General features: G+C 36.6%; 1 protein-coding gene across 13 annotated transcripts in view; it reads right to left on the bottom strand.

The window, feature by feature from the left end:
* The window catches only part of FOXP2 (forkhead box P2), a 531,282-nt gene that overhangs the window by 112,584 nt on the left and 405,638 nt on the right, over positions 1 to 13,060 (bottom strand). For 9 of the 13 annotated variants that reach the window (XM_059933570.1, XM_059933568.1, XM_059933564.1 and 6 more), the window contains one exon: positions 1,028 to 1,102. The exons of the other annotated variants lie outside the window; for them this stretch is intronic. In XM_059933570.1, the coding sequence (XP_059789553.1) occupies positions 1,028 to 1,102 (75 nt within the window). The remainder of the gene's footprint in view (positions 1 to 1,027; positions 1,103 to 13,060) is intronic. 13 annotated transcript variants of the gene reach the window in all.

Consider the following 13,060-nt stretch of genomic DNA (forward strand, 5'->3'; position numbering starts at 1 on the left):
CCATTTTTGTTTTGCATCTAACATTTAAAAAATGTTAAAGTTTATATATTTTCCACAAAGAAGAGCATTCCATGTTAATTTGACACTATTTTTATTGAGAAAAATCTTTCTTTTTTTCAACTAAGGTATGAAATTATATATTTCTTCTTCATTCAGGAAGACACTGATTATTTGTCTATGAGTCTTAATTATGTTGTGTTCTACCAATCATAAATTAGGAAATATGTATACGGTAGTAAAAAAAATAAGTTTTGGGTGAGTCAATTTAGGAATATTCTAGACCATGGAAACTAAAAAAGTACATCAATTCTTAAGGAAACAGCAAAAATTCTATATATGAAAATATACGACTTACATATTTAGAGATTCCTTAGGAATACAGGTAGTATCCATGGTAAATAGAAACATGAAGTTGCTCTATTTAAAAATTCTTGAACGGCCACTTCAGGATTGCTATTCATTTCCAAGGCTAACCGGTATGTGAACTGGGTCATGGAAGCAATTTTCATTGGATATTATAGTCTAAAGAGACAAATTACACTCTAGTGACAGAATATGTAAAAAGAGGCCTTGGTATATTTATATGGTAACTTGCAGAACATGGAACAGCAACTTTTCCCTAAAATATGTATTGTATCTATCCATAGTCTCAATGCACTTATTTTATGCATATCAATACCATCTCATCAAATTATTCCTAAATCTGTTCAAGGAAAGTGTAGTGGTTCAAGAAAAGTACAGAGGTGAAAAAGCCATATGCTCTCATATATATAAGGTAAACTTTAATGCCATCAACTCACAGAAACTGAACTGTATGTATATCTGATGAAACATAATTGAAGTGAGAATATAAGAAGTAACAGAAAACAAACTAATTACATCTGTGCCTTAACATTAGTCATCTCTTGATCATCTGCATCAATGGAAGGCAGTGGCTGATAGAAAATCACAGACCATCTCTTTAGCAGGGTTGGGTCTATGGCCTTGTGCATAGTAGCTGAATTACTAATTGCCCAGTGTAACTTACTGCAAATGTGTTGTGAGGATGCCCATCACCAGAAGAGTGGCCACAGACACATAATTTTGTTTCTGGAAGCAATTCCTAGATTAAACAAAGAGAATCAGGAGTTGGCTTTTTTTTTTTTTTCCAGTCTTAAGGTTTACGCTAATAACGTACATTATCATTTAAGAAAATATTATTTGGATTATTATCTTGGTAGGTTGACCTAGGCAAGACTACTCCACCTTTGTCTCACAGCTAATAATAGTATTAAATATAAATTTAAAAAACAGGAATAATTTGGCAGATGTTAATTTGAATATTTGAACATATGAAATAACCACTAGCCAAAAATTATCGATCATCTACCAGGATATTGACTTAGGAGCCTCACTTCCCACTTCTAAGCTAAAATTATGGCCGATGTTTATTAATAAATATTCCTATAGCTTTAAATGGTACTGTGATTTTAGAGTATGGGATGCTATTTGTCCTTAAAACTTTATCTCTTTTTGAAAAAGCTAACTGTTGACTTGTAGTCAATTATAACCAATACGAATGAACATAAATCCTGTCTTGTCATGAAATGTGAGAACAATCACAAGAATCCCTTTAAATAAACTGCCTTGGCTCTGCATTACTATAACACAAATATTGCCATTAAATACATATTTAAGACTATGGAGCTAAACTCAGTAATCTCTGTTAAAACCTGTTGAATTGTGTCCTTTGTATTGAAAATTTCTCTATACACTCAGATGAATAGTTTGCATTTTTATCTGTAAAAGCAAAGTGATTATTTATTGATAAATGACATGGAATGTCATTTTTTACCTAAGTAGCATTAGACATTTCAAAAGATTTTGTCTGAAGGGCAAAAGGATTACACTGCATTTGAGTAGACCATGTGACAACACATCCTTAGACTTCATGTATGATATGAAAGGATGATCCCCATTCGTAAGATACACAAGGGAAATTATATCAGAAAACAAGAAAAGCAAGGAGGGATGTGGTAGGGGTGTCAGGGAGTATTTGTAGTGGTTTGATGCATGTAAATATTACATCTTATAAATAATTCTTTTCAAATACATCTCTGAAGTTCAGGGGATCTGTTTGAGAAACGGATTGTACATGCTTTACATCACTATATGCCATTTTCTTCAAGATAAGAGCAACATTAATTTAAACAGAAAAAAAAAATGGCTTCCAAACTACTCTTTCCCTTCAATTTCCTATGAAGAAGTATGTTACCTGATGCTGGCAGATGAGGATGAAGAAAAAACGTTCAAGTTATATTTTACTGTCAGAATCCAACAAACACTTTTTCATCTAAATTATTTTTGTCAACAGCCTTGTAGTACCCTTGCTAACCTTATTTGGCACCAGTGCATAATTAGATACACAGGGGTGTGACTCCAATTGAAGGTGTTGGCATTGAAGCACTCTGTGAAAATATTAACTATGAGGTTAACTCCAATTTTCTCTTCTTTAATTAAATGCACATGGTACTAATGAGGTAACCTACTGTTCCTTGATAGCACTAATTAGCTAAGAGGAGAGTACACTCTCACACTGCAATTTAAACCTAAAAATAAGGTTGAAATATGCTAATTGCAGGCAATTTAAAACAGTACAAGTTGAAGAACTAGTCATAATAAGAGAAACTGACTGCTTTACAGCTAGGCAGCTGTAACTTTGGTTAAAATCAAAACAAGCCACACGATTTTTGGACTGCTATTTAAGGAGGTCATAAGCATCCTAAAAAAAAAAAAGAAATGAAATGCTACTCCGTACTGCAGCAATGAACCAGACTAACAAAAAATCCTCAGATCGACACTCATCTACCTAAAACCAAAAATCAGTGAGCATCGTGACAACCCCAAAGGTGCCACGACACTGTATTTAGTACTGAAAATGAAACTTCATAAATAAGCAACATCATCTTAAGCTCTTTCAAGAGCACCCAAGTTAAATATTGTACTTTGTGTCTAACATAGACAAAACACGTCAGGTGCTGAAGATCTGCCATCGCAATCACAGAGTCTGAAGGGAGGATACAGAGACGATTAAGAAACAGGACATTTCCAGACCAGGTACAAGTACACTGATAAAAATACACAAAAGATGCTATGAAATAAAATGCTGTAGGCATCATTTAAAGGATACAGGTACCAAAATTATCGGAAGGATTTCATTATAAGAAGGAGATTTTTGCTACGTTTCTTCTACAGATTAGAGCTCTGTGATGGGAGTAGCCTGAAGCCTCACTGTGAGAGAGAATGTTCTCCATTCTCAGCTCAAATGACTCAGAAACATAATTTCAGTAATTCTAAGTATAATCCAAACATATCTTCTTTAATTGTGTCTCAAACATTTCCCCAATATGATTTTAACTGATAACCATTGAGATAACTTTGACATAAAACAAGATTCTGAAGGACCTTCTGATGCCATGACATATTTTTGTTCATCAGAAACTTTGTTTAACCAAAGCAATCATTGCCTGACAATGCCAAATCATTCCTGTTACCATAGATAAAAATACAGCACATTAAAATGATACTGTCATTGTCATTAATCTATCCTTAGGGACAAAAGAGATAGGACTGTCCCACACTAAGGACTCACAGTGACATTTCTGCCCTGTCATTCTGCATGCAAAATTATAAGATACATACAGTTTAAATAATCAAAAGAGTTGAGCAAGGAATAAAAATAGAGTTAAAAAGCAAAATTTATGAAAAGAGAAAGTCAACTTAATCTTATGTTTACTGAAGAACAATACCCTGGAAAGAAGCAAACCATTTGAAAGGCACAGGCTTTTAAGTAACTCCCAACTAATAACTCCAGGAGTTTAAAGTATGTGAGAATAAACTTTGCACTGCCATTAGCCCGTCATCATGTCTTGCCAAAAAGCTTGGTTGAAGAAACTGCTTTGAAAAACCTACCCAGCTTCTTCTCCTGGCTGTCCTAGAGCTTTCTACAACAGATGGAGACAGAATGTTGGCAAGAGACGCGCTAATCAACCTCCGACCAACCATGCTTGAACAGATCCATGAAGCTGCAGGTCTGTGAAGGAGTAGCAAGGCGAATGAAATCAGACAGTCATTTAGAAATGGGTCTCCTGGAGGAAACCTGACATAATCCAGCAAATCACAGGGAAACACAATGTGAATGGATGTTTTAAGTGTTTGCATCTGTTTCAAATAAGCACCAAAGAACCTTTTAACAGTGAAAAGGCCAGGACAGTGTACTGGAAGGGGCTTTCAACATTAACTTCAGAGGGAAACTATTCTTCCGTTAAATATGGATCATTGCAATTTTCTGTTAAAACAATAAAGACTTTAGTGTTCAGTGCTGGAAATAAGAATACTAGCTCTGGAGACAGTCTGCCGGGGTTCAGATCCTGACTCAACACTTACTAGTAGTGTGACCTTGAGCAAGTTACTTTGCTCTTCTGGCCTCTCTCTCTAGAAAGGGGGTAGTAAGTAACAACGTCCTAGGGTTGTTAAATACATTGATTTATAAAGTACTTAGAATCGTGCTGGTACCCATATACTTAATGTTTCTTAGTTATGTAGTTAATATTTATTAGCTATCATTATTGCTTCAGAACATTCAATTTCTTTCAAATAAAAAATTTTTAAAGTTCTACTGTGTATAAAACACACTGTAAAGGATGCAAAAATTCCCAAGACATTCTATCTGCGTTCAAATAGCTTTCCATCCCTATTGGACTTCATGATACAAATCAAAGCCTCTTCCATATGAATAAAAAATATTTTTTCTCCTTAGAAACCTGGTGTGGCAAAGCAAAAAGTTAACATGAGGGTGTCTGCATTCAGTGACAAGGTGAAGTGACTTCTAAGAAATAATTTAATTTTTGCAAAGCTGATGAAGGTATATTTTCATAGAAAAATAGGAAAGTATTATAAATTGATCTTTCCTAACAAATGAAAATATTTTTAAATTATAATTTTTCTTGAAGCTGGCTGAAAATGGGATCAAATTTTTCTTTAACATGTTTAAAACTTTAGTGTCTTATAAAATTTGGCGTAAAATGATATCTGAATGGAATAATGATCTACATTTTAAAGGTGCAAAAATTTTAAAACAGTGTTCAGCCAGCCAAGAAATGTGGATACTCTTGACCCAGTATGAAACAGGAATAAAATTAAACGGTTAATTGGCCTTTCCTCCACTCTAACTGTTCTGTTTGTTGGCTTGGTTGGCTATCTTTAGGCCGTTCATCACATCTGATGGAAACTGTCCCAGGGACAGTGTGGCCAGAGTTGTGCCAGGATAATATGTGTTGGCTTTGCAAATTCAAATTACTTCGTCTATCCCCAGCCCACCTCTGAAAAACAGACTAAAAGCTGCCTAGACCTGACAGAGGAGGTGAAGAAAAGAGAACTGCTGTCTGGCAAACATTATTTCATAAGACCAGTGGATCTGAGTAGGTGGTATATTGTTTGGAGTCAGTCAACGAGGTGCAGGGACCATGTAACCCACAGGACGAAACCAATATGAACACATGCCCGAAAACTCTTCATTCTTCATTCTGAACAAGGAGTAAGTCCTGCCTTACTTCGTTCTGTGGCACTGACTACAAAACCCATATGATATTGAAGAGAATAGGGTGCAGCCATTAAAGAATCACTTCGCAGAGAAAGAAAATAGAGCCCAGGGAGCTGAAATTATTTACAAAAGCTCATGCTTTTATTTATTTTTTAAGGCTGCTGTGCATCACAATAGCCTACTGGAACAGGTTCTCAAACGTTAGCATGTAAAGGAATGTCTGGATAAACTGTTATAATTGAAAATTCTACACTTCTAGGGACTCAGATTCAAAAGATCTGAGATAGGGCCCATGAATATGCATTTTCACAAGCATCTTGGTGATTGTGATTTAGAGCTTCCATGATTACACTTTGAGAAATATTGTCTTCTGTATTCAGGATATTTGTGGGACAGGTAATTTCTCATTCTTTTATTCCATTATTCAGTCAGTGAACATTTTTCAGTACCTACTGTGTGCTATAAATTATGTTAGCCATGTGGATATAAAAATGAATGAAAATTGTCCTTGGTTTCAGAGGAGAGTGGGAGGCAAGCCTTGTAAACTAGGATACAACTAAGTAAGTGCCATTTGCATCTTGAACCCTTTGACACTCCATTAAAGTCAAGAATGGCCTCCTCAGAAAAAAATTGAATTGGATAAAATAAAATGTAAGAAGTTAGAAAGGAAACCAGTTATGTTGAAATTCAGTTTTCAAAATATTTAAAAAGCCACATTTGTGAAATATTAATAAATGTGCTTCTTTGTAAATACATTAAATAAGAATATACAATGTCAGGTTTAATAACCACTATAATTTTTAAGTAGTAATAAGCATAACTAATATTTCTAGATATTTTTGCCAACAGATGAAAACATCTGTAATTTTTTTTGAGGACAGTGCCACAGATACTGCCAATACTATTGTGGTTTGTTACCTACATTCATAATAGAAGAAAATATTAAGTTTTAATTAGAAGTGAAAGTGAGAATACTCTTTTTCCTCCATTCATATTCATAGACCTCCTGAATTCTACCCATGGATCCTAGGTTGAGACTCAACATTAGAGAGAAACGTATTGTTGAAGAGGTAAAAAGTACAGTTCCATTGCATTGGAAGAATGTATTAAGAATGAGGAATTTATTACTCGAAAAAGAAAGACGTGGAAAGGAAGAAAGGGGGAATCCAAAAGATTTAGAATTGTACTTGAGAAATGTGATCATGTGGGTACGGCTGGAGTGTGGTGTGGATGAGGACGGGGGTGAGAGAGAAGACTGGGAAGCTCGGAGTATGAAAAGTCCTGCCCATCAGACAAAGGGAACTTCTGTCATGTACTGAGGTAAAGGGGAGGAGCAAATTTTCTTTTAAGGAGACAAGAGAAAAGCATGAGGGTGTGGGCTTAGACTGGAATTGGGAAAAACTGGTAGCTGGTAGCCTAAGATGCCCGAAGGTTCACTGGAGAGTAATTTATGGTCTGGGCTGAATGAGGAGCAGTGAAAGTAAGAACAGGATATACTCAATCTGAGGAGAGGCTAACTTCCGAGGATTGCAAGACTACCTGAGTGATAGAGTGAGAGAGTGAAGGATAAGGGACACTGGGAGTAGGCTGTTATGTCACCAGCAAGATAAGAGGCTGCAAGAGAAAATGGTTTTTAAGGAATAGAGGAGAATGTGCTTTAACTGAAAATACTAGAAATACTACACTAGAGCTTACTGCAGGACATCCAGGTAGTTATTTCTAGCGAACATTTGAGTAGAGCATAAGCCTTAAGTTCAGGAGACAAGGCAAGATATATAGAGATCTGAGACCTTATGTGGTGGTGACCCCATAGGAAGTGGATAAGTTCTGTCACTGAGATCATGTAAAGGAATGGTTCTCAACCTGTGCCATGTGCTAGCATCACCTGGGGAGCTTTGAGTCAATACTGATGCTGGGCTCCTCCGCCTTCAGCTTCTGATTTTATTAGGCTAGGATGGCGCTCAGGCACCTCAGGTAATGATAATGTGCAGCCAGAGTTTAGCACCACTGATATAACAATTGAACATAAAAAGTTATGGACAGAGATGAGGAAAGCCACCAAATTCAGAGGACTGGTGTCAAATGTCTCAAGTGTTCTGACAGGGTCTAGTAGGATGGGACTTTGACTTGCATACAACTTTCAGAGGTTGTCAGTGATACTCAAAAGAATAATTTCAGAATGGGAATGGTGATAGAGACATAATATAATAAGTTAAAAAAGGAATAGAGATTGAAGGGTAACCAATTCTTTCCAAAAGTTTAATGATGAAGGAAAGGAGTGGGTTAGGAAGATTGCCTGATATAAAACAAGGGTTCAAATAAGATTTTGTTTTGTGGGTGTCTGGTTTTTAAAGACAGGAAGATTTACAGAAAATGGGAGACTGAAGATACAGGAAAGCAGTTGTGAGGCTGACACGACAAGGTCGTAGGAAAGGCTGGGCAGGGCAGGTATCAAGTTGGCCTTGGAGAAAAGATCTCACTGTGATACAAAAGGGCATAAAGAGAGGTGCCAATATGAGTTTGTTTTAGGAGTGGAGATGAGAGAGGCAGAGGGAGATCTTAGTTGGTGGCCTCTAAATTTTATCTCTGAAGTAGGAGACGAAGCCACTGGGAATAGGGGCTCGGTGTGAGATGTAGGAGCTTAAAGGGGACAGTTAAGGCAGGAAGCTGGTGTAGGGAGGGGGGGAGTGAGGAGTTTAGAAACAACTGCTAAACAGGGATGAAGGCTAAGCTGAAGTTGTGGACTCAATACTGCCTGATACCGTGATTTTCTGTAGGAATATTCAGTAGCTTGCTTGGGAGTAAGAGTAAGGAAAGCCACAGTTTGGAGAATGGAGAGCAAAGTCAGTGTGAACAATACAAAATAGCGAGAGTTTCTTTAATGTCATCATTAATCATGGGATACAGTTGGATCAGGAAGCCATGTAGGTGGGCGGCGGGGGTGGTGATGTGGAGAGAATGACAAGGAAGAGCAGTGTTTATGATCAGAATGGGGATTCCTTAGGTCTGCTAACTCAGATGATTTTAAAAAATTGGTCCAAGGACATACAGAATATTGTTGAAGGTACCGATTATTAAAAGTTTATAATTTTCTGCCTGTTCATGGATCAGTGTAAATTTTTTAAAATAGTATACTTTCTTTTCCTTGCTAAACGTGCCAAATTATACCATTCACTGGTAACAAACTCAACATGAACATCCAAATTTATCAAATTAAATTAGGGATTCCTATTTCCTTAATTATTCAAAATAAAAATGTAGTTAAGGTTGTATTTATTTAAACAGAAAGAGAACTCATCTAAAATAAATTTGATTTTTATATAATCCTTAGGAACATATGTATTAGTGAATCTTCATGTACAAATGTGTTACTAGGTGCTATTTCCCTACAGTTCCCTATTGCCTTGTGTTTCCTTACTGTTGAAAGAGTAGGGTTCTTTGAGAAAAAAACTATTGTCGAGACCATGCTACAATCTTGTAGCAAACCAGCTCAGTGACTACAGAGGAAATCTGTTGATCTTCCCTACCTGGAATCTATTCCTCTTTCTGCTAACAACACCAAAGTTTTTCTTGGGGGACCATGCCCATTCTGCACCCCAGCTCCCAACATCATATGCAAATTGGTAGGACTGGCTCAAGGGTAGGTGGCTGCTACAAACAGGCCAATCAGATTCCCTCTCTCAATAACTGATTCTTGAGAATAATAAACAGGAATTCATCCAACCTAATGCTGGGACCCCACAGAGCCTGTCCAACGATCTTGCTTTTGCTTCTTATCTTTCTGTGACCAGATTTTTGTTTCATTTTTCCTTGTATTTTGTGACCAATTCTGTATCTTTGAATAGATCCCACTTTTTTGTTTAAGTTTTATGTGTATTTCTGTGACTTGAAGCCGGAGAAATAAACTAACAAGAATACTTCAAAATGTTTCAATCAATGATCCCACTGCCAAAATTAGGATTAAACTTTGATAGCCTTTAAATTAAGTTTTGGAGCAAATTTTAGGTTATAATTCAAAGACAAAAGAGACAAAAGATAAGGCTGGAAGTCATGATCTTGGCCACCTCATGTTTTACTAGTTGCAAAATTAAGTGAAGTAATCACAAATTGCTGTCATAATGTCAGCTTTATAAATCTTTTCCTCTCCTAAAATGTCAGCTTGTATAATCAGACTTTCTATTCTGCAAAACACAGTTTAATATATAAAAATGGCAAAATAAAATATTAGGTTAAATTTTTTAAATATCTGCACAGGTACATTTATTAATGTATTGATTCTTGATGGGCATTAGGATTTTTATTTTTATCATAATTTAAGATTACATACTCATTTGTTTTTCCTTGTTCAACAGATTCTAAATTATTTCTTTTCTTTTCTTTAAAAAAGAAAGGGTAGGTAAACACTAGCAAAGAAAGTTTAGTGATGGCTATTGTCTCAATCCACACACCACATATTTGGAGGATTTGAGATTTTAAAGTACTTAACATTAATCAATTAAATCCACTGACATTTCTAAAATAAATTCGATCCCCATTTCACAGCTTAAAAGAACTGAAGAATTAACAAAGATTACACAATGTAACAGTGTCGAACTCAGATTTTTCACCCTGGTTTTCGTCAATCCCCTTCTTATTCACCTCAGAAAGCCGCCATCATAACTGGCACTAATTGACACCCTTGTGAGAAACCTCAGCAGAGGAGCCAGGAATAGAAAAGATACGGACACCTCTCATCCACAGAGCCCAGATGTCTGCAGATGTCTGCAGAGGTGAGGCTGAGCTCAAGGACGGGGCAGATGACCCGGAGCTGCCTGTGAGAAGAATAAGACCTACACCTGTCCACTGACTACTTAGACAACTTGCATCTCCAGGGACGTTAATCAAGTATCTTTCATGCGCCTAAAGTCATTGGAAAACAAAAGATGCCTGTAGTGCTCCTACAAGTGATGTACTTATTACATTTTAAGAGGAGATGAAGACAGCAGTCAACAGACACTTCTGGCATGAGATACTCATGCAGAGTACTGGTAGAATATTCTATTTTTGTTCTATGCTTGTTTGCTTTGTTCAAGAGAATATGTTAAGCTCTTCTTAAAAAAAAAAAAAAAACAGGGAGCTGGATTTCTCATGATCATCTGGAGAATGGAAGACAGCATTTTAAGTTATACAGTAATTACTTAATAGATAAAGAAGATGGATTCTATGCGTAGGATTTTCCCCCTGGGTATATTGGGGCTAGGCAGAAATAGCTTACGCTCACATAAGAGTAACAGTCCTTAGGTTTCTGCTCTTTTTTTGCTGTAGTCAAAAGAAAATACAGATGTCTCTTGTTGCCTTAAGGAGGTTAGGTGAGGTAGTAGAAGGTAAGAAACAGGCCCGGGTAAAACAACTTTCCTTATTGAATGAGAAAGCATTAAGAAATGGATGGTGTACAGGACATGTAGGTGCTTGAAGCTACCTGTTGATGATGGGGGGCTACTGACTGACGGTAGTTTGTTCAGTATTTTATTCACCAAAGATTTAATGACCATCTAGTTGTCACTTACAGTAAAGGGTCTGACTCCATTTCTTATTTGACTGTTGACTTTTTAGGCCTCAACCTCCCTTTCCCCTATGGCTCCACATCAGGACAGAAAACTTGTGCATGCACCTCCACCTTTGCCACCGGAGAGAAATTTAAAACACTTGTTCAAGGGATCTTTTCCCCAGCTCACCCCATAGCCATTATACAGCCCCAGCCTACACCCTCTACTATCCCAAGCCAGCCTGGACCTGCTTGTGTCCCATTGGTTCTCCCCAGACATCTCCCATGTGAGTAATCAAATTTCTCTCAAATTCTCTTGGTGTGCTGAGTGTCATCAGCTACGACATCTAAACTAAATTTTGGGTAGGGTTCTCTCTCACTTCTGCAGGATACTATGGAAAACTACTTACTAGGTTAAGAATGGGGATGCAGGGTTAAGTAGGAGTCCCTAACCCAAAGAAGTTAGAGACAAACTGGGGAGACAAACTACTAGTGAAGGGTATCATAATAAGTGCTATGACAGATAGATGCACAGGTTTCTATGGGAGTATAGAGGAAGGGTACTTGGTACTTAACATGGCAGACAGTGGATAGCAAAGTATTTTAGATTAGGTGATAATAAATGGACATTAGTATACAAATAGGTGTGAGGTGAGTGTAGGTGGAAAGCATTCAAGACCAAAGAAGCAGCCTTTATGAAGGCTTAAAGGTATAGGGGCCCCTGCATCATTCAGAGAAACACTGATAGTCCAGCAAGGTCAGAGAAAAGAGTGCTAGGCAAGAGAGGGTGGCAGGGATGGAGACAGAGAGTCAGAAGCCAGATCTTCAAGTGCATCATGGAAAGCAAAGTGGCCTTTAGATGCTTCAAATTTCTCATAATTACATGTGTACATCACCTGACTTTCTCTTGGAGGATTAAATGAAGGGTCAAATACATGAACACATTTCTTAGGTATTTAGAGTTATATTACTACAATCTTGAAGTAGTAACTGTGACCAATGCAGAAGAGCACAAGATATTCTTTTAAATCTCAATGATGGCAAGAAATAACTTTTTTTCCAGGAACTCCCCTTCCTCTTCTTTCCAGTCAGTTGCTTTCCTAGGACTTTGCATATGTTTTATTCCTTAATATTCTTCCCCTAATTTTTTAAGTACACTAGTAAATTATAGTATATTTAAAGTCAGTTCAGTAACAAAATTCCACTTGGAAAATTCTGCTTGCAAGAATACAATGTACTAAAATGTAACTTATCTGAATTGTATTCCCATAAAGGTACCAACATAAACTAACTTACATTTTGTATTACCAAGCAAAAATTAAGAAAATTTTACATAGCAGGGTAGTTTCATCTTCAAGAAAGTTTTGTGGTAAGCTAAATGGAAAAATTTGGAAAACAGAAAATCTCATTTCAATTTTATAGTGCAGCACTAAGAGAAATGAAATAAACATTTTAAAATTTGGGATTCAGGAGAAAAAAGGAATGCTTCACATTAGATTTAACTGGATACTGCCCCTTTCTTTGCTATTTGGGGCATTCAGAATACAATTTCACAGATGATATATTTTTCTTAATGTGATTTTCAGAGTACATCTAATGGAAAATGCCTGGTTAGGATTAAGAGACATAGTACAGATGTTAAACTACATTTGCATGCAATTATTTCTAAAACAAATGCCAGGGTACAGAGCCTACTGAAATGCCTTTCAGGATGGCTGGCACATGTATTAAACCAGCTTCCAATCTCTGAGTAAGTCTATATTCTGAATATTTCAAATCAGACACTGAGCACAGAATAAATCTTTGTTTTTTACCTTGAGGCACTGTCCAGGAACGTATGGACATAGGGTTAGAGCCCAAGGATTCAGGGTAGGGACTTGGCATTTCTTAAAGCAAAAGCTTTTCTTGCTCAATGTAAAAACTGCATTTCACGTATTAATTTCAATTGCTGAAAA

Source organism: Balaenoptera ricei, chromosome 9, assembly GCF_028023285.1.
Source record: "Balaenoptera ricei isolate mBalRic1 chromosome 9, mBalRic1.hap2, whole genome shotgun sequence".
NCBI classification, from domain to species: domain Eukaryota; kingdom Metazoa; phylum Chordata; class Mammalia; order Artiodactyla; family Balaenopteridae; genus Balaenoptera; species Balaenoptera ricei.